This window comes from Sturnira hondurensis, unplaced genomic scaffold (assembly GCF_014824575.4).
Source record: "Sturnira hondurensis isolate 20B ecotype Veracruz unplaced genomic scaffold, ASM1482457v3 Scaffold0017394, whole genome shotgun sequence".
NCBI lineage: Eukaryota > Metazoa > Chordata > Mammalia > Chiroptera > Phyllostomidae > Sturnira > Sturnira hondurensis.
In genome coordinates, this window is record NW_028090025.1 from 7,215,502 (window position 1) to 7,242,870 (window position 27,369).

Genomic DNA, 27,369 nt, shown 5'->3' on the forward strand with positions numbered 1-27,369 from the left:
AAGAAGAAGCAGAGATGAACACAGGTGCAAAGGGAAAAAATGGCAATGAACAAGTACCTATCAATAATAACCTTAAATGAAAATGGATTAAATGGTCCAATCAAAAGGCAGGGGTAGCTGAGTGGATAAGAAAACATGATCTGCAGACTTCCGCCAAGATGGAGGCATAGGTGGAAACACTGTGCTTTCTCCCACAACCAAGTTTGAATACAACAAAGGTTTGGAGAACAAAGACACAGCCACAAAACAGAAAATTGAATTATACGGAAGTCCGACAACCATTAACTGTTCGATGGGGACGGTAAGAGGGGCAGAGCCAGGAGCGGAGCTGGGTCAGGCAGGAAAGATCTTCAAACCTAGGCACGCAGGCAGCCCGGACCCAGTCAGGGTATGGGGCAGACTGACCGTGGTCACACATTTGCACACAGTGAGACGGACTACGCAGGCCCCAGGGGGCGAGAGCTGACGGCGGTGGCACACTCGAGTGCAGTGGGACGAAACGCTTGGGCCTGGTGACAGTGGCAGCTGCAGCGCCTGTGGGGGCTGCGGCGGGAGGCGGCAGATGGGACACCATAGTTCCTCATTGACCCCGCCCCCACACACAACGTCACAACCCAGCGACTTAGTTGCCCTGCTCTAGTGAACACCTTAGGGCTCCGATCCTGCTACGTAACAGGCACAAACAGCCCGAAAGGTGGCACAAGAAGAACTCAAAGTCCCAGAGCCAATAACTCTCAGTGACCGAGAAATTGCCAGCCTCTCAGAAGCACAATTCAAGACACTTTATCAGGATGCTCACAGAACTGGTTGATTATAGTCGCAAATTAGAGGACCATATGAAAGCTAAACTAATTGAAATGAAGGCAGATGGCCAGGAAACCAATAGCGATGGAAAGGAAACTGGGACTCAAATCAATGGAATGGACCAGAAGGAAGAACAAAACATCCAACCAGAAAGGAATGAAGAAATGAGAATTCAAAAAAATGAGGAGAGGCTTAGGAACCTCCAGGACATCTTTAAACGTTCCAACATCCGGATTATTGGGGTGCCAGAAGGGGGAAAGAAACAGCCATGAGTGGAAAACTTATTTGAACAAATAATAAAGGAGAACTTCCCCAGTCTGGCAAAGGACATAGACTTCCAGGAAATCCAGGAAGCTCAGAGAGTCCCAAAGAACTTGGACCCAAGGAACACACCAAGGCACATCATAATTACATTAGCCAAGATTAAAATGAAGGAGAGAATCCTAGAAGCAGCAAGAGATAAGGGGACAGTCACCTACAAAGGAGTTCCCATCAGACTGTCAGCTGATTTCTCAAAAGAGACCTTGCAGGCAAGAAGGGGCTGGAAAGAAGTATTCCAAGTCATGAAATCCAAAGACCTACAGCCAAGATTGCTTTATCCAGCAAAACTTTCATTTAGAATGGAAGGACAGATAAAGTGCTTCTCAGATAAGGTCAAGTTCAAGGAGTTCATCATCACCAAGCCCTTATTATATGAAATGCTAAAGGGACTTATATAAGAAAAAGAAGATGAAAAATATTAACAGTGAAAGGACAGCAAACACACAGTTATTAACAACCACACCTAAAACAAAAGCAAACCAAGAGGACAGCTAGATCAGGAGTGGAACCATAGAAATGAAGAACAGATGGAGGGTTAGCAACAGGGGAGTGGGAGGAGGAGAAGGGGCGAGAAGGCACAGAAAATAGCATAGAGGGTAGGTAGAAAATAGATAGGGGGGAGGGCAAGAATAGTGGGGGAAATATAGAATCTAAAGAACTTGAGACACGTGGTTGTAAACTAAGGGGGGGAGAATGGTGGGAGAGGGATTGTGCGGGTGGAGGGGAATAAAGGAGGGGAATAGAACAACTGTAATGGTATAATCAATAAAATATATTAAAACATAAAAATAAAAAATAAAATAAAATCACAAGTCACCAAAAAAGAGTTCTTTTTTCATAAAAATGACATTTATGGTAATACATAATGCCTCTTTTATTGCTATTTTAAAGTAAATTAATCAATAATATACTTTTAAATTACTTAGATTTCATTTCCAATATCAGTAAATATAATTCACATAAATAAAAAAAAGAAAGAAAACATGATCTGCATATATGCTGCCTATAAGAGACCCACCTCAAAACAAAAAATCTACACAGGCTGAAAGTGAAGGTATGCAAAAAAATTTCATGCAAATGAACAAGAAAAAAAAAGCTGGGGCACCAATACTTGTATCAGACAAAATAGACTTCAAAATAAAGGCCAAAGCGAGAAACAAAGAAGGTCATTACATAATACTAAAGGGAGTGGGCCAACAAGACAATATAATCCTTGTAAACATATATGCACCCAACATAGGGGCATCTGAAACATAAGATAAGTCTTAGAGGACTTTAAGAAGGAGATCTACTGCAACACAGTCATCATACAGGATTTTAACACCCCACTGTCAACACTGGATGGATCTTCCAAACAAAGAATCAACAAGATTATTGTGACATTGAATGACGCTCTAGATCAAATGAATTTAATTGATATTTACAGAATATTTCACCCCACAGAAGCAAAGTATACATTCTTTTCAAATGCACACAGAATATTTCCAAAGACAGACCATATGGTAGGACACAAAACAAGCCTTAACAAATTCAAGAGAATTGAAATCATATCAAAGTATCTTCCTGGATCACAATGGCTTGAAACTAGAAACCAACCTCAAGGGAAAAAAACCCAAAACATTCAAATACATGAAGACTGAATAGCATGTTATTAAATAATGGATGTGTTAACAATAAAGAAATAAAAAGAAAGCAATAACAAAAAAAAAGAAATAAAAAAGTATCTGGAAACAAATGAGAATGAACACACAAAGATGCAAAACCTACGGGACACAGTGAAGACAGTCCTGAGAGAGAAGTTCAGAGTGATATGGGGCTACCTCAAGAAGATAGAAAAATCTCAAATGAATAACATAACCCTACATCTACAAGAACTGGAAGAACAAAAATAAACAAAACTTAGAACAACTAAAATAAAGAAAATAAGATCAGAGCAGAATTAAATGACATAGAAACTAAAAAAACAATCCAAAGAATTAATGAATCCAGGAGCTTGCCCTTTGAAAAGATAAACAAAATTGATAATCTTTAGCCAGACTCATCAAGAAAATAAAAGAGTAAATAAAATCAGACAAAACAGAGAAGTAACAACACAAACCACAGAAATCTAAAGGATTATAAGAAATTACTATATACAATTATGTGCCAAGAAACTGGACAACCTAGGTGAAACAGACAAATTTCTGGAAACATACAATCTCCCAAAACTGAATCAAGAAGAAGTAGAAAGCCCGAACACTGACAGATAACACAGTGAAATTGAAGCAGTAATAAAAAAACTCCCAGTACATAAAATTCCTGGACTGGATAAATTCACAGGCAAATTTTACCAAACATTCAAAGAAGAACTAATACCTATCCTTCTCAAACTATTCAAAAAATTCAAGAGGAGGAAAGACTCTAAAACTCTTTTTACAAGTCCAGTATTATCCTAATTCCAAAATCTGGTAAAGCACAACAAAGAAAGAAAATTACAGGCCAGTATCTCTGATGAACATAAATGCTAAAATCCTTAACAAAATATTGGCAATCCAGATCCAGCAATACATTAAAAAGATCTTACACCATGATCAAGTGGGAATCATCCCAGGGATGCAAGGAAGTTATAACATTTGCAAATCAATAAACATAAACATCACATAAACAAAAGACAAAAACCAATGATTATACCCATAGATGCTGAAAAAGCATCACACAAAATCCTGCACCCATTTGTGACCCCCCCAAAAAAAAACCTCAGCAAAGTGGGAACAGAAGGAGCATACCTCAATATAATGAAGGCCATATATGAAAAGCCTACAGTCAACATCATACTCAACAGCATTTCCTTTAAGCATTTCCTTTAAGATCAGGAAAAAGACAAGGATGCCCACCTTCACCACTCTTATTCAAAACAGTACTTAGCCACAGTGATTAGAGAACAAAAAGAAATTAAAGGCATCCATATTGAAAAAGATGAAGAAAAACAATTATCATACACAGGCGACATGATAGTGTACATAGAAAATCTTATAAAAAATACTTGACCTAATAAGTGGCTCCTCAAGGTAGTGGGATACAAAGTCAACATCCAGAAATTGATGGAATTCTTATACATCAATAATGAAGTATTGGAAAGAGAAACTAAGAAAAAAATCCCATTTACTATAGTAACAAAAAAAGTACCTAGCAATAAATTTAACCAAAGATATAAAAAACCTACACTTGAAAAACTATAGAATGCTGAAGAAAGAAACAGAGGGAGATACAAATAAATGAAAGTATATACCATGTTCATGGACTGAAAGAATTAACAACATTAAAATGTGCACACTACCCAAAGCAATCTATAGATTCAATGCAATTGCTATTAAAACACTAATAGCATAGATCTAGAAAAAATTCCAAAAATTTATATGGAACTAAAAGAGACCCCAAATAGCCTCAGCAATCCTTAGAAAGAAGAACAAAGTTGGGATCGCAATACCTGATATTAAACTATACTACAAGACTACTGTCATTGTAGTAATGACAACAGACTGGTACTGGCATAAGAACAGACACATAGATTGATGGAACAGAATAGAGAGCCCAGAAATAAACCCAGGTCTCTATGGTCAATTAATATTTAAGAAAGGGGGCATGAGCATACAATGGAGTAAAAATGGTCTCTTCAATAAACAGCATTGGGAAAACTGAACTGGCACATGCAATAAAAATGAAACTAGACCACCAACTTACATCATGTACCAGAATAAACTCAAAATGAGTAAAGGACTTTAAATCATGATACCATAAAAGTCCTGGAAGAAAACATAGGCAGTAAAATTTCAGACATCTCATGTAGCAATATTTTTGCTGATATATCTCCTAGGGCAAGGGAAATGAAGGCAAAATCAAACAAATGGGACTATAACAAATTAAAAAGTTTCTGCATGGCTAGACACCATCATCAAAATGAAAATGGAATTGACTGTATGGGAGAACAAACTTGCCACTGATACATCAACAAGGGTTTAATCTTCAAAACATATACATAACTCACATGACTCAACACCAGAAAGACAAACAACCCAATGAAAAAATGTGAAAAAGACCTGAATTGACACTTCTCCAAGGAGGATATAGGATGGTCCACAGACATATGAAAAAAACCCTCAATATAACCCATCAGAGAGATGCAAATTAAAACCACAATGAGGTATCATTTCTCACTGTTCAGAATGGCCAGCATCAACAAATCAACAAGCAAGTGCTGGAGAGGACGTGAAGAAAAGGGAACCCTAGTGCACTGTTGGTGGGAATGCAGACTGGTGCAGCCACTAGGGAAAACAATATAGAATTTCCTCAGAAAATTAAAATTGCAACTGCCTTTTGACCTAGCAATTCCACTGCTGGGATTATATCCTAAGAGTCCTGAAACACCAATCCAAAAGAACCTATGCACCCCAATGTTCATAGCAGCACAATTTACAATAGCTAAGTGCTGGAAGCAACCTAAGTGCCGATCAGCAAATGAGTAAACCAAAAAACTATGGTACATGTGCACGATGGAATACTACACGCAGAAAGAAAGAAGGAGCTCATACCCTTCATGACAGCATGGATGGAACTGGAGAGCATCATGCTAAGTGAAATAAGTCAGGTGGTGAAAGACAAATACCATATGATCTCACCTATAAGTGGAGCCTAACCAACAAAACTAACATTTCTTGAAGATTGTTTCATGTCAAAACATAAAGATCTACAGGGTTCTGCACAAAGTAATGCCCCCTTTTATTACAAATATTTTATTACAAAATCATAAACATGTAATTCTATAACATAACAATATCATACTCAAGCACAGCATATAGCATTTTAGGTGAAATGTTCAAGTTGCTGTCCATCTCATGCGAGACACTCACATACCTTCCAACCACAAGCAAGCCTTATGTCTGCTGGACCCTGTATATATTTCTTTATTATAGCTCCAAACTTGCGCAGCATGGCCATACTTGATCTCCCACTGATGGCTTTGTAGACGGCTCCTTGTGTGATAGCATGCTAAGGTGTTTAGTGGGGGGCAACTTTATGTGCACATTGTTGGGGCACTTTGGATGGAGGTGGAACTGGGCAGGGGTTGAAAGCTAGCTTGATGCCATCCCATAATCTGGGTTTGAGTTCTAATTTAGCCACTTGCTATGTTATCTTGTCCCAATGAATTATCCCCTCTACACCTCGTCTCTCTTATCTGCAAAATGGGGATATTGATAGTCCTTACCAAGTTGTAAGACTGTGAGAAAATCCACCCCTTAGCACCACGCTTAACACACAGTAAGTACTCAGTACTGGATAATATGTATACTTTTTCCAGGTAGGGTCCAAGGGGAAGGATAGTATTGTTATGACATCATAGACTCTTCAGAGGGAGTTAATATGTATATTGTGCTTTAAATGGTGTCTTTCCATGTCCTAATTGCTATGTAAGAATTGTTGATTATTTCCAATATAGTAAGGGTAGAAGTGCTGGATCAAAGTATGTGCATTTAATACTTTAGTACCTACTGCCAAATCTATCACCCCCTCATCCTACCCTCTAAAACCTTATAGAAGAAAGGTTCTACCAATTTCCATTTCTCCAATGAACCAAACTGCCTGTTTCCATACACACTTGCCAGTACTGGGTGCTACCAATCAATTTAATTTTTGGTAATCGATAGGCTCATTTTCCTTCAGCAAACTCTTACACCTGGGTCCTGTCCTCAAATCAGCATAGATGGCTCTTTGAGAAAACTGTAGGTGAATGGAAGCAGAAGGAACCATTGCATTGCTCCTTCCTTCTAATTTGCCACATGCTCATTTAGGCTCTTTGGAAGATTGACAAATGGTTATCAGGGTGATTCTGTAAAGAAGTGGGAGCAGAGATCTCAAATAGAATCCAATGATTTCTGGTGGGGGTGCGGGGGGAGGCTTTCATTTGGCAAAAAGACCCCTCTGCCAGATGTCAGCAAATCATGACATTCACCCAGCTGAAAGCGAGCCCATTTAGCTTTTCTGGGCAATGTATTCAGACAGAACCTGGCATGCTTGGCTTAGGGTGGTGAACTAAATAAGACTTAATTTATACTTTAAAGTCTTTTATCTCTCTTTAAGTCCCTGTGCTTGACTGCAATAAAATTTGATCAAGATGGAGAGAGGGGAAAATGCAGCTTTAATAATGCATAATCTGTCATCTTGGCCCTTTCTTTCTTAACTTTCAGTTGGAGGCTTGCCATGTCCCTGTGTCTTGTCTACATGCTTCTTGAGCCACAGTCTGGTCCCTCTTCTAAACCATATTGCCTGAGCAGCATTCAGATGGTTTAAGGTGGGTTTGGCAGGTTTAATATCCACTTCACCCAAAAAGGGACTTTGGGGGCAAACTGGGGTCCTTACCCTTCTCTCTGGGAGCCACTATCTGCCAGTCAGCTGCCATATTGATAAGATTAGCTGGTAATTAAAAGCCCAGCCAAGCAGAGGAGATGACTCAATTAGCAGAACGTCACTGCATTTAATTTACTTTGCTTATCAGGGATTTATTCTCTAATGACTACAGGAAGAAGAGCAGGGCACCTTTAGTGGAGGGATCTGAGGGGTTTAAAAGCTTAAAGGTGGTCTAACCTCTCTGTCTGCTGGTTTGTCTGGGAGCAGAGAGGCTGCTAACGCCCGTCTGGTGAAGTGACTGCATTGATATATGTGCCTCCAGTTGACAAAAAAAAAGAGACTGGATGACTCTCAGCATGAAAGTTGGTGCCTAGATTACAAAGCCTTTATTCCTTGTCATTTAAATCCCCCTCCTTTTAAAAGCTGACCTGTTTATTATATTTATTTGATAAGAAAATGCCTTGTTTGGCTATTTAGCTTTAGTTGTTGTTGTAGTAGTAGCAGCAACAGAAAAACAACACCTGAAATAATGTTATTTATTGAATCCTTTGGCTATACCAGGCATTGTATTCAACCTTTTACACTGATGAATTGCACTTAATCCTTTACATCAGGGGTTGGCAAACTTTTCCTTAAAGGAACAGATAATAAATTTTAGCTTTGCTGACCAGATGTTTTCTGCTGCAACTACTCAACTTTGCCACTGTAACAAGAAAGCAGTAATCCAATATCTGTAGATGAAGTATGGCTGCATTCCAGTGAAGCTTTATTTACAGAAAAGGGCACTGGGGCCAGTTTGCACCAGTGTACCAACACCTACTATATACCAGTGTTTCTCAAACTTCAGATTGTGATCCACTAGTCACAGAATCAACTTAGTGTGTTACAAAAAATTTTTTTAAACATGAAAAAAGCCAAAATAAAATAAAAACTGTGATTGCATCACATCTAATATGGATAGCTCCTACTTGGTGAAACTTTAATTTCAGGTATGTGCATATATATGTACCTATGTAGGCTCACATGTGTGTGTATTTGTACACGTGTGTTTTGGGTTTTGATATAAAATACATATATTATGAATTACAGTCATAAAAGTTTGAAAAATACTGCCCCTAAAGTAAGTTTCATTATTATATGCATTTTACAGCTAAAGGAACAGAGAGACAGAAAATATTAAGTGACTTGCCCAAAGTCACACAAGACTGAAGGGCTGGGATTCAAATGATACAAAAATACTTCATCACTCACACAATAACAGATTGCTGGTGGTGGAGGGCAGAGTCTAAGGGAAGGAACTAAATTCACAGGCTAGTTTAACAGGTGTTTTATTCTAAGATAAGAAGCATTTGAGATGGGTTTTTCCCTTGTCCACTTTGGAAATGTTAATGAGCAAATGATTAAAAGTCCTTCCAGTGGGAGGAAAACAAAGGAAAACAAGGGACAGACATAATTCATAAATTTAATGGTTTCCTGCTGCAGCAAACTGAATGTCTTTTTCCTTTTTTGGTCTTTCCATCGCAATTGCTATTTACCACAATGTGTGTTTCCCCCAACACATTTTATGTATTTTAAATTTTTTTGTAATTGTTGATCAAGTACAGTTGTCTCCATTCCCCCCATCTCTCCCCCCAACCCCAGCCATCCCCATCTTCCAACCCTGATCCCACCCTCCCCCTTGGTTTTGTCCATGTGCCGTTTATAGATGTTCCTGCAAACCTTCTCCCCTTTCCCTCCTATTATCCCCTCGCACCTCCCCTGTAGTTACCGGTAGGGAACCGCTTCGAGAGAAATGGAAACGTAGCTCAGCACTCATGTGGAAAACCAGTGGGGAGCTTGTCAGCACACAGGACCACACACGTGAAGAAGCTCTCCTGTGGAAAATCAGGCCTGCATTATACCTAGGCTGTTTTGAGATTTGCTCCTGCTAAAACTGCCTTACCCTGAGTTCAGGCAGCAAGCCCTTGCTGCATATGTTTAAAGTAACTTCCTGAAGCCTGTGCTAATTCTCCCAAGAATTGAAGTGTAACCAGACCTGTTACTCTTATCGTTCCCTTGCATTTGCAATATTTTTCCCTTGTTAATCTGTAAGAAGCAATCAGTAACATCTCTTCTGTTGCTATCTGTAAAAAGTAATTACCTAAAGCAAACCTAAGTATAATAAATGAAAACATTCTTTGATGTATGCTATTAGAAAACCAATAAAAGCTTGTCAAGGCAAGGGTCAGCACACTCTCCTCTTGAGAGGGTGGCTAGGCCACTCCCAGGTGCTCTCCCCTTGAGAGAGTAGCTGTCCCAACCCTTTTCCTCCACAGGACTCAGTAGTCCATGTGAATTTACCTCGTCTCATCCATAACACCTTGGACATTGCAGGCTGGTGTCCGAATCAGTTACTGTCTGTTTTTAATTTCATGTCTCCAGTTATATTTTGCTTGCTTGTTTATTCTATTGATTAGGTTCCACTTAAAGATGGGACCATCTGGAATTTGTCTTTCACTGCCTGGCTTATTTCACTTAGCATAATACTCTCCAGTTCCATCCCTGCTGTCATGAAGGGTAGGAGCTCCTTTCTTTCTGCTGTGTAGTATTCCATTGTGTACATGTACCATGGTTTTTTGATTCACTCATTTGCCGATGGGCACTTAGGTTGCTTCCAGCACTTGGCTATTGTAAATTGTGCTGCTATGAACATTGCTATGTCCTCCTTGGAGAAATGTCAATTCAGGTCCTTTTCCCATTTTTTAATTGGGTTGTTTGTCTTCCTGGAGTGGAGTTGTGTGAGTTTTTTATGTACTCTAGAGATCAAACCCTTGTCTGAGGTATCATTGGTAAATGTTTTCTCATATAGTTGGTTCTGTTTTAATTTTAATGCTGTTTTCTTTATCTGTGCAGATGTTTTTTTTATTTTGATGAGATCCCATTTGCTTATTCTCCCCAACACCTTTTAGAAAGTCAGTTGGGCCCTGGCTGGTGTAGCTCAGTGGATTGAGCATGGGCCTGCGAACTAAAGGGTCCCCGGTTCTACTCCCAGGCAAAGCACATGCCTGGGTTGCAGGCCAGGTACCCCTATTGAGGGTATGGGAGAGGCAACAACACATTGGTATCTCTCTCTCTTTCTCCTTCCTTTCCCCTCTCACTAAAAATAAATAAAATCTTTAAAAAACACTATTCTTTACAAATAAAAAAGGAAGTCAGTTAGAATTTATTTGAGACTTGTGAATTAAAAAGCAGAGTGTAACCTATTAAAAAAGCCCCTCTTTCTTAATTTAGTAACATGTGAGATGGAATATAAATAATAATGTTAACCAAAATACAAGAAACACAGTGCTACACTATAAGAGTGTGTTTTTTAAACCCTCAATGCAAAGACAAATGGCCAAGATATTTGTATCTGCAGTACTTATTAAGAAAAAAATGCTCAATCCATTAATTTTATTGCTGTGGTGCTGAGTATGAAGTGAGAATGAAGTTTCTGAATGCTATCACAGGACATCCACAGTTCATACAACATGGCAGCCAGCAGAGAGGGAACCTAAGGTGAAATCCAAGATTTTAAAAGAAGATCACTCTCCTAACTTTCATCTCAGGGTTGCAGAACAAGTGTTTCTCTAAGTGAGACTCCTTGGAACATTTTCTCTTACAGTGAGACTTGAGAGTCATTTTGCAAGCTTGTGTTTTTAAGGCCAGCCTTCCTAATGCTGTTTGCTGATCAATTTATAGACAGGTCTTCCTGGCAACCATCTTTTTCATGGGATATGGATTGTGCATACAAAAAACAGAACTTAGAGATATCAGAAATATTGTAAGTAAATGTTAGTTTCAATATGAAAAAAATCAAATATGAAAGGAAACACATTAGGATTTAAAAATAAAGTATTCCTAAATTAAAAAGCATATATAGGAAGAAAATAAATGACCTAATAAGACTGCTATTTTTTATAATAGTATTTTTTCCAGCCTTTTTTTCTTTTTAATTCTTGTTCAAGTAGTTTTCTGTCTTGTATTCCCAGCCCTGCCCCCCACCAGTGCTCTCCACCTCCCTCCCATTTCTGCCCCTCACCTTAGTTATTGTCCATGTGTCCTTTATACTTGTTCATGTGATTCCTTGTTCAAGGAATTTTTACTTGAACAAGTAAAAAGTCTATCACCCCTTCCCCTGTGATTTTCTCCCCTCTCCACTCTAGACCCTGTCAGCAGGTTCTGTATTTCAGCGTCTTGGGTCACATTTTGCTTGCTTGTTTGTTTTGTTGTTTAGATTCTTGTTAACGGTGATATCATATGGTATTTGTCTTTCACTGCCTGGCTTATTTCACTCAGCATAGTGCTTTCCAGTTCCATCCATGATGTTGCAAAGGGTAGTACCTCCTTCTTCCTTTCTGCAGCATAGAATTCCATTGTGTAAATGTACCATAGCTTTTTGATCCAGTCACTGATCGATGGGCATCTAGGTTGCTTCCATCTTGGCTATCATAAATTGTGCTGCTATGAACATCGGGGTGCATAGGTTCTTTTGGATTGGTGCTTCAGGGTTCTTAGGATATATTCCTAAGAGTGGAATTGCTGGGTCAAAAGACACGTTCATTTTTAGTTTTCTTAGAAAGTTCGATACTGTTTTCCATAGTGGTTGTACCAGTCTGCAATCCCACCAACAGTGAACTAGAGTCCCCTTTTCCCCACAACCTCTCCAGCACTTGTTGTTTGTTTCTTTGTTTATGATAGCCATTCTGACTGGTGTTAAGTGGTATCTCATTGTGGTTTTAATTTGCATCTCTCTGATAGCTAGCGATATCGAGCATCTTTTCATGTGTCTCTGGATCCTCTGTATGTCCTCCTTGGAGAAATGTCTGTTCAAGTCCTCTGCCCATTTTTTAATCGGGTTGCTTGTCTTCTTTGAGTGGAGTCGAGTGAGTTCTTTGTATATTTTGGAGATTAAACCTTTATCTGAGGTATCATTGGCAAATATGTTTTCCCAAACAGTTGCTTCTCTTTTTATCTTGATACTGTTTTCCTTAGCCATGCAGAAGCTTTTAATTTTGATGAGATCCCATTTGTTTATTCTTTCCTTTATGTCCCTTGCTCTAGGGGACGTATCAGTAAAAATATTGCTGCGTGGAATATCTGAGATTTTCTTGCCAATGCTCTCCTCTAGGGCTTTAATGGTTTCACGGCTTATATTTAAGTCTTTTATCCACCTTGAATTTATTTTGGTGTATGGTGTAAGTTGGTGCTCAAGTTTCATTTTTTTGCATGTAGCTGTCCAGTTCTCCCAACACCATTTGTTGAAAAGGCTGTCTTTACTCCATTTTATGTTATTGCCCCCTTTGTCGAATATTAATTGACTGTAGAGAGTTGGGTTTATTTCTGGGCTCTCTGTTCTATTCCATTGGTCTATGTGCCTGTTTTTGTGCCAGTACCAGGCTGTTTTGATTACAGTGGCCTTGTAATACAGTTTGATATCAGGTATTGTGATCCCTCCTACTTTGTTCTTCTTTCTCAAAATTGCAGCAGCTATTCGGGGTCTTTTCTGGTTCCATATAAATTTTTGAAGTGTTTGTTCTATGTCTGTGAAATACGCCATTGGTACTTTAATAGGTATTGCATTGAATCTGTAAATTGCTTTGGGTAGTATGGACATTTTGATGATGTTAATTCTTCCAATCCATGAACACGGTATATGTTTCCATTTATTTGTGTCTTCCTTGATTTCTTTCTTCAGTGTTGTGTAGTTTTCTGCATACAGGTCTTTTACCTCCTTGGTTAGGTTTATTCCCAGATATTTTATTTTTCTTTTTGCTATATCGAATGGGATTTTTTTCCTGATTTCTGCTTCTGCTGCTTCATTGTTGGTATACAAAAATGCCTTTGATTTCTGGATATTAACTTTGTATCCCGCTGTTATGCCAAATTCATTTATTAGTTCCAGCAGTTTTTTGGTAGAGGCTATAGGGTTTTCCATGTACACTATCATGTCATCTGCAAACAATGCCAGTTTTGTTTCCTCCTTTCCGATTTGGATGCCTTTTATTTCCTTTTCTTGTCTGATCGCTGCAGCTAGAACTTCTAATACTATATTGAATAGAAGTGGTGAAAGTGGGCAACCTTGTCTTGTACCTGATCTTAGTGGAAAAGCTTTTAGTTTTTGCCCATTGAGTATGATGTTGGCTGTAGGTCTTTCATATATGGCCTTTATTATATTGAGGAATGTTCCCTCTATTCCCACCTTGCTGAGTACCTTTATCATAAATGGGTGTTGTACCTTATCAAAAGCTTTTTCCGCATCTATTGATATGACCATGTGGTTTTTGTCTTTGCTTTTGTTTATTTGGTGTATTACATTTATTGATTTGCGTATATTGAACCATCCTTGCATCCCCGGGATGAATCCCACTTGGTCGTGGTGTATGATCTTTTTGATATATTGTTGGATGCGATTTGCCAATATTTTGTTGAGGATTTTAGCATCTATGTTCATCAGTGATATTGGTCTGTAATTTTCTTTCTTTGTTGTGTCTCTATCTGGCTTTGGGATTAGGGTGATGCTGGCTTCATAGAAAGAGTTGGGGAGTTTTCCCTCCTTTTGGATTTTTTGGAATAGTCTGTGAAGAATAGGGGTTAGCTCTTCCTTAAAAGCTTTGTAGAATTCTCCTGTGAAACCATCTGGCCCAGGGCTTTTGTGTGATGGGAGTTTTTTGATTACTTCTTCAATTTCATTTGCTGTTATTGGCCTGTTCAGGTTTTCTGCTTCTTTTTCATTGAGTTTTGGAAGATTATATTTTTCTAGAAATTTGTCCATTTCACCCAGGTTTTCAAATTTCTTGGCATACAGTTCCGCATAGTAATTTCTTACAATCCTTTCTATTTCTGTGGTATCAGTTGTAATCTCTCCTCTTTCATTTCTGATTGTGTTTATTTGTGTCCTCTCTCTTCTTTTCTTAATGAGCCTACTTAAAGGTTTGTCTATTTTGTTTATCTTTTCAAAAAACCAACTCCTGGATTCATTGATCTTTAGAATTGTGCTTTTAGTCTCTATGTCATTTAATTCTGCTTTGATCTTGGTTATTTCCTTCCTTCTACTTGCTCTGGGCTGTCTTTGTTGTTGTTCCTCGAGTTCTTGCAGGCGTTGGGTTAGGTTGTTTGTTTGAAATGTTTCTATCCTCTTTAGGTGAGCCTGTATCGCTATGAACTTCCCTCTCAGGACTGCCTTCACTGTGTCCCATAAGTTTTGGGTTGTTGTGAGTTCATTTTCATTTGTTTCCAGAAACTTTTTGATTTCTTTTGTAATTTCTATCTTGACCCATTCGTTGTTTAATAGCCTACCATTCAGTCTCCATGATTTTGGGTGTTTTGGGTTTTTTTTCATTGGGGTTAGTTTCCAATTTCAGTCCCTTGTGATTAGAGAAAATGCTTGGTATGATTTCTATTTTCCTACATTTGTTGAGTCTCGTGTTGTGTCCTATCATGTGGTCTATCTTTGAAAATGTTCCATGTGCATTTGAAAAGAATGTGTATTTAGTTTCTTTGGGATGAGGGCTCTCTATATATATCAATTAGGTCCATTTCATCTAGAGTGTCATTTAATGCTGCAATATCCTTGTTGATATTTTGGTTGTAAGATGTGTCCATTTTTGACAGTGGGGTGTTAAAATCCCCTACTATAATTGTGTTGCTGTCAATATCTTTCTTGAGGTCCTCTAGGATTTTCTTTATATATTTGGGTGCTCCTGTTTTGGGTGCATATATATTTATGATGTTAATGTCTTCTTGGTGGATTCTTCCCTTGAGTAATATGAAGTGACCTTCTAGGTCTCTCTTTATGGTCCTTTTTTTGAAATCTATTTTGTCTGATATGAGAATTGCTACCCTGGCTTTTTTTTCTTGTCCATTTGCTTGGAGAGTTTGTTTCCATCCTTTCACTTTTGGTCTGTGGTGGTCTTTTGACCTGAGGTGGGTCTCTTGTAGGTAGCATATGCGTGGGCCATGCTTTCTTATCCATTCAGCTATTCTATGTCTTTTAATTGGTGCATTTAAACCACTTAGGTTTAAGGTTATTATTGAAAGGTACTTATTAATTGCCATTTATATACCTGTGTTCCTTTCTGTCTCTCTCTTTTCCTTCCTTTCCTTAAAGCAGCCCTTTTAGTAATTCTTGTAGAGCTGGTTTGGTGGAGGTGTATTCTTCTAGACTTCTTTTGCCTTGGAAGCTCTTTATTTGGCCTTCTACCTTGATTGAGAGCCTTGCTGGGTACAGTAGCCTTGGTTGTAGGCCTCTGTTTCTCATTACTTGAAATATTTCTTGCCATTCTCTTCTTGCTTGGAATGTTTCCATTGAGAAGTCAGTAGCCAACCTTATTGGGAACTCCTTGTATGTCACTTCCTTTTTCTCCCCTGCTGCCTTTAGGATTTTCTCTTTGTCTTGGAGGTTTGCCATTTTAATGATGACGTGTCTTGCAGTAGGCCTGTTTGGGTTCCACCTGATTGAGACTCTCTGCGATTCCTGGATTCGTGTGACTTTATCTCGCCTCAATTTAGGAAAATTTTCTGTTATTACTCTTTCAAGTAGGTTTTCTATTCCTTGTATTTGTTCTTCTTCTTTTGGTATTCCTATTATTTGGATATTATTACGTTTCACATTGTCTTGCATTTCTCTTAAATTCTCCTCATATTTTCTGATTCTCTTTTCCATCACTTGGTCCATCTGGGAGATTCTTTCTACCCTGTCTTCTATCTCATTTATGTGGTCTTCCGCCTCATTGATCCTATTCTTCATACCTTCTACTGTGTTCTTCAGTTCAGAAATTGTATTCTTCATATCCTCTTGGCCTTTACTGATGGTTTCTATTTCCTTTTTCATGTTGGTATAGTTTGCGGAGAGTTCATTGCAGCTCCCCTGTAGTTTCTGGTAGCTCGTTGTAAGCTCTTTGAATTTCCTGATAAACAGTGCTTTGAATTCCCTATCTATTTCATCTAACATTCTTTCTGAGGCTTCTATTTCATCTAACATTCTTTCTGAGGCTTCCTCCTTTTCTTTCATTTGGGGATTGTTTCTTTGTCTTCCCATTGTGATACTCTTCTTGTTGTCCTCAGCTTCTGAGGTCAACCAAACAGATGTTCTGGTTCCCTGGGTTTATGGTGTGAACTTCTGTGGTAGGATACCTGTGAAATTCAGTGGTGCAGTCTTCTGCAGGTATCTTGGTGTTCTCAGCTTCCACCTACTCCTTTCTTTATTGTGCGTGTGTGATCAGTTGGAGGGGGAGGCAAAATGGTTTATGATAGCAGAAGATTATTTTATGTTATTTACAGTCATAGTCGGTAGAGAAGAAATAGACAATCTCTAGGCTATCTATAGAGTTAACCGTGCTCTTCGACCCAGCTTGCCACTTTTAAGAAAGGATGGACATAAATTAAGGCTCTTGTTGGGAAGGGGGCGCTTGTGAGTTGTATCTAGAAAGCAATGTGGTTGCGGGTGGTCAGATTTTGAGGTAAGGTGCAAGTACAGTTTAGTAACTAGGTGTAGCATGTGAGTAAATAGAGTAATAGAATTCAGGAACCTGTAAGGTGGTCTAAGGTCCAAGAGATGTGTTATGAAGTATTACCGTTGTATAGAACAGCTCTTATTTACAATAATATTAGAGCAACATTAACGTGATAGACTCTATGCGATCTGTCTAAATGGGGGTTATAGAGCTTGGGTAGTATGGCAAAGGAAAGCAAGTGAAGTATAGAAAATTAGCAATACACTGTGGAGGAAAGAGCATTGGGGACCTGTCAGGTAGTACAATATAACCAGCCAGGACTAAGAAACCTGTACAGAAAGGGGAGGAATACAAAGATATTCTTAAAATAAAAAAAGAAGTGAGAATAATGCAAAAAAATAATAATAAAAAGAAGTGAGAATAATGCAAAAAATAATAATAATAATAAAAATAATTTCTTTTAATAAACCTAAAAGAAAACTAAGCAACACACAAACAAACAATCCAACACACACATACACACAAAAGTCAGGAGAAAGGAGAAATAAGCAGAACATTTGGGAAGAATGGAAGGACTAAAACCAGACAAAAAGAAAAAGAAATGAGGAACAGAGTATCGAAAGATAGAGCAACAATACAGTTTAAAAGATATAAGATTACCTAGAAAAGAAGTTGAGAAAGAAGAAAAAAAAAGGAGAGGGGAAAAAAACCACACACACACACACACACACACATTTTCCTCTGTTCCGTATCAAACTGTCCAAACCGTTTTTTCTGGTTGCGGCCAGGCCTCTCTGAGGGCAGGTATGCAGGTGTGCGCGAGCCAAGCTACTGGATTGGGATGTGGGTCCCCCAACCCCTGGCAGGCTGCCTAGGTCCCCCAGTATCTGGCACTGTCCTTCTCAGTCCTGTGGCGGGACCCAGGTGTTCCCACCCCTCCCCTGGATAGCTGCTGGGTGGTTGGGCCGTGAGGCAAGCTACTGTCGCAGAACACCTCAGTTCACTTTTCAATACAGACTTCTCCACAAAGCCTGCCTCTCAGCCCAGCCCAATCCCAAAAGACTGGCAACAACAGTGTCCTTCTTAAATCCCCTGTGCTGGTGGGCTGGCAGGCTAGCAACCACAGAGTACGCAGTTGAACAGGGCCCTCTGCCCCTGCCACCCTTTTTTTTTTCTTTTCTCCTGTTCTCAATGTGTTTATTTAGTGTAGTACATGGCAGAATATAAACACATAACAATATGCCTTTTCTTGTCACAGGTAGTCTTTTGCATAACTAAAATTTTATATAAAAGAAAACTAAATCTGTGAATTATTGGGAAAGGAACAAGGATATGGGAAAATAATATATTTTATATAAATTATAGAGGACAGTTACGATGAAAACCCATCACTCTCCTTCCTAACTCCATTTTACAAAACAAAGCCAGCTGGCACCATGCTGGGACCTGCTGAGAGAACGAAACGCGGTGGCCCTGTCCCAGGCCAGCGGTCCCTGACAAAATGCTGTCAGGACGTCACGGCTGGTTCTCAGTTCTTAACTGGAGTGGAGCTTCCTTTTGTGGTCTTCTTCAAGTGGTGGTAGTTGGGCAGGATTTTCGTCAGGAAGTCCAGCTGCAGCGTCTGGGGCTGTGGCCGCTCAGTCTGCACCAGACGGAGACAGTCCACGCTGTAGATCACTGTGTTCTCAGGGATGACCTCAAATGTATTTAGGTTGCAACAAGCCCCAATGATGCAGCCACTTGTCAAAATTACGTTCCTGCCCACGTATGCTTTTGACTCAATAACATTATTATCACCTATTTTCATGGCTTGGGAATAACAGCCAACTTCAAACACGTTATTGGTGCCAATGACTATAGGTTTGGGGTCTGGCTCTTCGGTGTCAGGGATGATGTTATCGGGGTGAGCGTTTGTGATCAGCACCTGCTCTTCTATTAGGTTTCCTTTGCCGATGACGATGGGTCTGGCCTCCGCAATGATTCGTGCTTTAGGGTGGATCACCGTCCTAGGTCCTATAGTTACATTCCCCCTCATTTCACCCTGCCATCCTTTACATTAACTTAAGCCCACAGGTCTCTGCCCGGTATTACCCAGCCTGCCTAGATGGGGAGTGGGGGAGTCAGTTCTCCCCCAGGGACCCTGCAGCAGGCCCACGGCTCCCACGGAGTCTGTTGCCAGCCCACCAGGTGCTGGGCCTCTGGAGTTCCCTCAGCCACAGGCGCCCCAGCACTGGTTCCAGACCAGGCCTCTGTTTCTTACTGATGCCGCCCGCCTGATCGCCCGCTGCTTTTCTCCGTACTCATGCACTGCCAGAGGTTGCCCGCATGGGTGTGCCGTGGGCGAAGCCCACCTCGAAGGAGGCCAAGGGCGCAGCTGCTTTTGTCCTCACTCGCCTTAGGGAGTCCTCGCCGACCTGCAGCTGTCTGGTTCCTCTGTCACACTCTCTTGTCTCTTATTTTCATAAATGTTGGGGAATTGTTGGTTGATTATGCTGTTCTTCAGTAGATCCGCCTGGATTTTCTACCAGTTGCATGGGAGCTGGGTTCCCTCTGTGGTACTCTGTCGCCATCTTAATCTCCTTCTCCCAGGCTTTTTTTTCCGTATGTGCTTCAGATATACAAGCTTCAGAACTCTCATCTGAATTGTGAGATGTTAATCTCACAATTAATATCTTCATAAGGAAAGCAAAAATATAAGACAGGAAAGATACTTGTCAGCATTTAACTTTACCTTGTGTTGTGCTCCAGAGTCTGGGGTTTACATTCGACAATCAGAGGTGATTAGAAGAGGAGGCCCAAGCCATCTCCACCCCAAAGCCTCCTCCAGAGCTCCGTAGTGATACCATGCCATCAACCTCTTAGACGTGCCTTGCATGTTTTTCATATCAAGGCTTTGTTGGCAAGAAATCCAAAATAGAGAGACCCCCACTTAGTCTATAACCTCTAGGGCTATGCCTTCAAGTCTCAAGCTTTTCTAACAACAAATTCTCATTATCCAACAAACTCAGTTTCCCCCATGACCACCAGGTCATGTGTGGCTCAGGGAAACTTAAAAACTTCCTGGACTATGCATACCTGTTGATTAATTTTATATATATATATACACATTACATATGTGCATACACCTATACAGATATTATTTTGTACATGTATATATCATATATACAAACATGCACATATGGTCAAAGCTATATATGCATGTAGTTTAAAAAGTCAAGGGTTCTACAAAACTTGTTCTGAAAACAGAACAGAAACTTGCTTTCCTTCATTTCTTCCCATTTTCCTTACACCAGAGTCAACCACTGTTGACTCTTTTCAGTGACCCTTTTGGTACCTCCAGATATCTAAATAACATGCTTATAATGTTACATATTGATCTGCCATGTTTAGGCACTATTGTATTTCCCTAAGAAAAATGAGAATTTAGTAATCTGGTTACCCACTTCCTGCTGTCACCACACACACACACACTATACTCACTTCCTGTCTCTAAATCTCAATGATTTTTGATAGTTCAATATTCATGTTCTTCTATGTCATGACCATACCAAATGGCTTCCACAGTGGAACCCTGTAATATATATTCAGTGATTTTTGGTGGCACTTTTTAATTGATTTTTGAGAGAAAAAGGAAGGAAGTGGTGGGGAGAGACAGACAGACGGAGACTGATTTATTGTTCCACTTATTTATGCATTCATTGGTTAATTCTTGTATGTGCCCTGACTGGGGATTGCACCCATAACGTTGGCACATCAGGGAGGTGCTCTAACCAACTGAGCTACCCAACTAGAGCAATTCAATGATTTTTTTTTGTGCTCCCCTGAGGATGTATTTACTGATTTGAGAGAGAGAGGAAGGGGGTGAGAAAAACACTGATGTGAGAGAAACATCAACCAGTTACCTCCTGTATGCGTCCTGGCCAGGGATCAGACCTGAAACCTAGGTATGTGCCCTGACCAGGGGTGGAACCCACAAGCTTTTGGTGTACGGGACAATGTTCCAACCAACTAAGCTGTGTAGCCAGGGCTCAATGTTTTTTCAAAAAATTTGCATTTTAAAATTACAATTGATGTACAATATCAATTATTGTGATTAGACATTTACTTAAATTATAAAGTGATGATCACCCTGATAAACTGATAACAATCTAGCACCATATATAGTTATTAAAATATTACCGACTATATTCCCTATGGTGTATTTTGCATCCCCATGACTATTCTGTAAATCCCAATCTCTACTTCTAAATCCCTTCACTTTTTTACTCACGCTTCATGCCCCGCTCCCATCTGGAAACCTGCCCCAACACAAAGATGTGCGGGCACCCAGTGGGAAGCAGCTGGACTTGGTAAACCTGAGGATGTGGCTGAGTGGCTTCTGACCCAGCAATGGCACCAGGTTTGAGCCTGTAACAATCTGGGGAATACCACTCACTCCAACCTAGTGACACACTGACAACCAACCTACCTCATACAACTTGAGTACTGCAGAGGCTATTTCAATTACTGAGTCTAACAGGCAGCCGGCAGCCAGAGGCAGGCAGAGGCAGATCTCAGGGTGCTTTGAGACTTTTTCTGAACTGCCTCTGGCCCCCAGCTTGTAAAAGCTGGCCTTGGTGTGTACTTTGGTCTTTCCCTTACACTCTCAGGCCCATCAGAGGCCACCACAAATTGTGGATTGCTTTATAGCTCCAAACAGGTTGCCCAGGGCCAGTCACAGGCAGCATCTGACATTGGTCTATGCCAGAAGCAACACATCCAGTGGCCAGCTTTAGATAACATCAGCACAGGATTGAATTAGCTTCACAAGCAGCATATCCAAAGGGAGATGTTGGCAGGCTCCAGACCCTGCCAAGGTGAATTCCACTTTGTGTGGTCTGTATCTGCACAGTACCTCATATATTGTAGTTGGAATTGATGCTCACCATCAGCCAGCCTGAGGGTTGATCCCATGAACAAATGCACCTATAGCAATCAAGACTCAATTATAGCAGAAGGGCCCACAAAACCCACACAATGAACATTTCTGGAGAACCCACCTCAGGTGATCAAGGGCACTGCACTACTGGAGCCCACAGGACACCCACTACCTAAGATGACCCCACCAAAACTGGGGGTCATGTCAGATCTAATACATAGATATAAACACAAAGAGACAGCCAAAATGTGGAGACAAAAAAACATTCCCCAAATGAAAGAACAGGAGAAATCTCCACAAAAAGAGCTAAATGACATAGAGGCCAGTGACTTATCAGGTATTGAATTCAAAGTAATGGTTATAAGGATGCTCCATAGCATGAAAAAGGACATAAAAAACATAAACAAAGAATCAGTCAGAAATGAAGAATGTTGAGGCAGAGTTTATCAGGTCCAAAAGACCAAGAACTGTCTGTGTGAAGAGAGGGCTCTGCTCTGCTTGGGGGGTGTAAAGGAAAATGGTCCGTCCTAGAGCCACACAACTTGTCCCAGACATTTGGCCCCATCCTCAGCAGGGCAGAGCCACTAGGAGTCAGGCTGGTGTGGCCTCTAGAACCAGGAGGTCGGGTGGAGCCTGGAGGGTGAGGCTAGTGGATCTTCTGTGAGACTGAAACACCAGTCAGGTTCACAGGAATGTGGCAGAAATGGCCCCCACCTAAAAGCCACACAACTCATTCACTGACACTACCTGAGTCTTCCCAGAACTCTACACCCTGGACAAGGCAGCCAACTCCAGAGCAAGGCATAAGCTCTGCAGGGTGGGGCAAGAGGGAGTCCAGAGTGTGGGGGTATTGCTGTCCCCCAGGCTGATGTTGTATGGAAGAGAGTGCTCCACCCAAGAAAGATGCTGTCTGCAAGTGCAGGAGAATGACTTAGCACAGGGATCCTGGCTAAGTCATTGGTCCCTTCAGCTTTCTGAACAGAGCCACAAATCCCAGTCTCTCCTCACATGACTGTAGTCTGCTGTGCTCTCCCTCCACTGGAGCCCAGGGTGAGTGGCTGCAAACAAAACTTTGTGCGTTGGCCCTTTAAGAGGGCACCGGTGTTTCTAGTGGATTGCTGTTTCCCTGACAGACAGAAAACCTTCTCACAGCCAAAAGCCTTGCCAGCTTTGGTGCTCTGGGCTGGGGAGATTGTCTTGGGGTTAAGACCCTATGCTTCTCAGGGGAAGCTCCTGCACCTGAGAAAAATATCACTCCAGAACCTCAGGTGCCACTGGTGGGAGAGGGGTTACCCATTTTCGAATCTCTGCCCTTCCAAGCAGTCTCAATATGGCTTCTTCTGTAAATCCTTAGTGATAAGGCTTCTCTTCAGCTAGTCTTCAGTTGGTTATTCAGGATGGTTGTTTTATAATTTAGTTGTAATTCCAGTTTGTTCCTGGGAGGAGGTGAATGTAGCTTCCACCAACTCTACTGCCATCTTGGATCACCTCCTGCCCCAGTGTTTCTGGTGCCAGAAACACCAGCTCTCATTCTGGATCTTCCTTCCCCTCCCTCCTGGGCAACTCCATTTGTTCTCTGCAGTGGATACTCTATTTCTCAGATCCCACGTGTTCAACGTTCTTGATTTATTCTCTCAACTTAGTTGAATACTTCTTTCACTAGGTTTTTGAGAAAGAAATTATTGTTCTTATTTTTGGCAATGATGTTGTATATAGATGTTGAACATAGAATCTTAGGTTGGAAATCACTTTCCTTAAAAATTTAAAGACATTATATTACTCTGTCATCTTCTAGCTTGTAGAAGTCTGAGAAGTCTAAGCCATTCTGTTCTGACTCTTTGCATAGGACCTTCTTATTCTTTTAGGAACATTGTAAAAAAATTTTTGAACCACCTTTCTGAAATTCCATGACCATGTACCTTGGTCTAGAAGCTATAAACATATGCTGTTTAGTTCCAAAGAATTTTCTTGAATTATCAAATGGGCAATTTCTTCTCTTCCATTTTTTTTCTTTCAAAAACTCATCTAGCATAATGCTCTCCAGTTCCATCCATGCTGTCACAAAGGGTGTAAGATCCTTCTTTCTCTCTGCTGCATAGAATTCCATTGTGTAAATGTACCATAGTTTTTTGATCACTTCATTTGCTGATGGGCACTTAGTTTGCTTCCAGCACTTGGCTATTGTAAATTGCGCTGCTGTGAACATTTGGGTGCATAGGTTCTTTTAGATTGGTGTTTCAGGGCTCTTAGGGTATAATCCCAGCAGTGAAACTGCTAGGTCAAAAGGCAGTTCCATTTTTAGTTTTCTGAGGAAATTCCATACTGTTTTCCACAGAGGCTGCACCAGTCTGCATTCCCACCAGCAGTGCACTAGGGTTCCTTTTTCTCTGCATCCTCTGCAACACTTATTTGTTGATTTGTCTATGTTGGCCATTCTGACCAGTGTGAAGTGGTATCTCATTGTGGTTTTAATTTGCATCTCTCTGATGGCTAATGATGCTGAGCATCTTTTCATGTGTCTCTGGGCCCTCTGTGTATCCTCCTTGGAGAAGTGTCTGTTCAAGTCTTTTGCCCATTAAAAAAAATTTTTTTGTCTTCCTGGAGTGGAGTTGTGTGAGTTCTTTATATATTTTGGAGGCAGTAAGGGACAAATACCATATAATCTCACTTTTAACTGGAACATAATCAACAAAGAAAATAGCAAACAAAATATAACCAGAGTCATTGGAATTAAGAACAATCTAACAATAGCCAGAGGGGAAGGGGGATGGGACAGAGGGGAGAAGGGTTTTCAGGAACTACTATAAAAAACACATGGATAAAACCAAGGGGGAGGGTGGAAGAAAGGAGGGAGGTGGGTTTGGAGGGTGTGGCAGGAGGGTTGGGGAGAAAATATAGACAACTGTAATCGAAGAACAATAAAACAATTTAAATAAAACACTCATTATCTAGATGTAGGTTATTTATATTTTAAAAAATTTCTCTTCTATTTTGCATTTCATCTTTTTACTGTATTCAGGAAATTTTTATCAATCTAATCTCCCAATTCTTTCACCAAAGTATGGTATTTCTATGTGCTATCACATCTTTAACTTCCAAGGGCTCCTCTTTCCACTCCTAATTCTCACACTAGCAGGGAGAACAGCCAATACAGTGACCTAAAAATATTAGAATAATACCAATGAGGTTAACATGTCTGGAACAAAGTAGACAGGGGTAATTGTTGAGTCAAAAAGGTGAGAAAGGTAATAAGAGGGACCTACATCATGTAGGGTCTGATGGAGCCCTGACTTGAAGTCACGAAAGTGGCACCTAAGCTTAGCTTCATGCCTTATTTGGAAGGCTCTCTTGGGCTCTCTGAACCTTAGTCTGCCCATATGTAACATCTGCTGTTTGGTTCTTTGAGAAACATTACATCTATGATATTCTCATGGATATTTATTTAACTGCATCAATATTCTTTCCCCTAGGGAGAAAAGCCACAATACTTTGATTTTGCATGTAGGTACTTTGTCCTTTTCTAAATGCCCATGCATATCTGATCTCCTCCTCACCCAGCAGGACAGAATTTTGACCTCTGAAGAAACCAGATTTACAGTTAAATCCCTCGTCCAAAGTCACATGAGAAGGAGTTAGTGGAAGGGTAAAATGAGGGCTTATAGTCTCCCAAACTGAACTTTGATGCAGAAGCCATGGGCAAATCAACCCTTTCAGTCATGACCAAGAAGAAGTTAATTTAGAAAATGCTGAACCCACCTTCAGAGTCCCTCAAAGTAAACCTGCTGCAGGAAAGGGCCATGCTGGGAGTTAGTATACCAGAAATACATCATTATTCAACAGCGACTGACACTTGTATATTGTCAGCCCTTGTGCAGCTACAGGAATGGATCCTATGAGGAAGAAGCCTACCTAGCATGCATGGGTTTTGCAGCCACCATGAACCTGGAGGACTGAACATTTGGGTTGGAGTAGTCCAGCTTTATTTGCTGTTTGAAACAGATTTGTCTTACCAAGAACTAGCCTTAAACTGAGCCTTCTCTCTTTTAAAGGACTGTCCTCTCTAAACTTATCTAGTAGAGAATTAAGAGGCCATATTGATAGCACCTAAATACATTGGAGAGAGATCAGAAAGTACCAGGAACATCATAATTTGCATAATTAGAAAGTATGTTTTAAGGGAACAGGGATCAGGTTTTTCCATTTCAGAGTTGAAATGTCCAATGATTAATTCCTCCAGCCTGTTCCTTAATGATATGAAAAGTAATCCAAGTAATCAAGAAAATCAAAGTGTCATAAGTACTTTAAGATAGTAGCGAAAATAATACCCAATAACAGCAATAAGAAGTTATATTTTACTTTTGTATTTTTATCTATGTGCCAGACACTGTCAAAGCCTTATCTCATTTCATACCCAGAAAACAGGAAGTATTCTCTCCATTTTACAGATGACTTCAGGAGAGGTGCTTAAAAGCTTAACCGGATGCCCAGTCACATAGCATGCAAGAGGCAGCTGAAATTTGAACCCAGGTGTCAAAATGCAAATTCCAACCTTTCTAACTGGTATGTTATAAAGCCTGTTACCAGAAAGCCTTCTTAAAAAAAAAAAAAGAAAAAGAAAGAAACAAAGAAAGCCTCCTATACTATTGTCAAGTCTGAGTGTCTTGTTGAGGATGGAAGTTCGTCTTTTCTTCCCTAGTCAATAGAGTAGGAGGTCATTTATTAGGCAATTTTTTAAATGTGGTAAAATATGTGTGACACACAATTTATCATTTTAACCATTTTTAAGTGTGCAATTCAGTGACCTTAAGTACACTCATAATGTTATACAACCATCACTACTCCCAGAACTTCTTCATTAGCCCCGACAGAAACTCTGTACCCACTAAACACCAGCTTCCACTCCCTTTTTCCACCAGGCCCTGGTAACCTCTATTCTACTTTCTGTCCCTATAAATTTGTCTGTTCTAGGTACCTCATTTCAGTGGAATCATATCATACTTGTCCTTTTGTGACTGGCTTATTTAGCTTAACATAGTGTTTTCAAGGTCAGAATTCCATTTCTTTTTATGCTGAATAATATTCCATTATATGGATGTATCACATTTTGTTTATCCATTAATCTGAAGTTGAGTGTCTGGGTAGTTTGCACCTTTTGACTACAGTGAACAATGCTGCTACGAACATTTGGTGAACCAGCATCTGTTCCTTTAGCAGTACCTTTAGTTCTTTAGGTGAATACCTGGAAGTAGAACCACTGATTCACGCAGCAGTTCTATAGTCAGCTCTGCCAAACTGCCAAACTGTTTCCATAGTGGCTGTACCATTTTACAACCCCACCAGGAATGCACCCAAATTCCAGTTTTCCTCATCCTTCTAACACTTGTTTCACTTGATAATAGTCATCCTAATGGGTGTAAAGTGATATCTCATTGTGGTTTTGATTTGTGTTTCCTTAGGGACTAATGTTGGCCA

General features: G+C 40.2%; 1 protein-coding gene across 1 annotated transcript; it reads right to left on the reverse strand.

Moving 5' to 3' along the window:
• Positions 1-18,159: 18,159 nt before the first annotated feature.
• Positions 18,160-19,020, reverse strand: LOC119002008 (dynactin subunit 6-like). Its single transcript, XM_037067670.1, has one exon. The coding sequence runs from the start codon at positions 19,012-19,014 to the stop codon at positions 18,508-18,510; it is 507 nt and encodes a 168-aa protein (XP_036923565.1). The 5' UTR covers positions 19,015-19,020; the 3' UTR covers positions 18,160-18,507.
• Between the last annotated feature and the right edge of the window lie 8,349 nt (positions 19,021-27,369).

What these genes read in the sequence shown, in the direction of transcription:
- LOC119002008 (XM_037067670.1), bottom strand. Translation starts at nt 19,014, where the DNA reads ATGAGGGGGAATGTAACTATAGGACCTAGGACGGTGATCCACCCTAAA.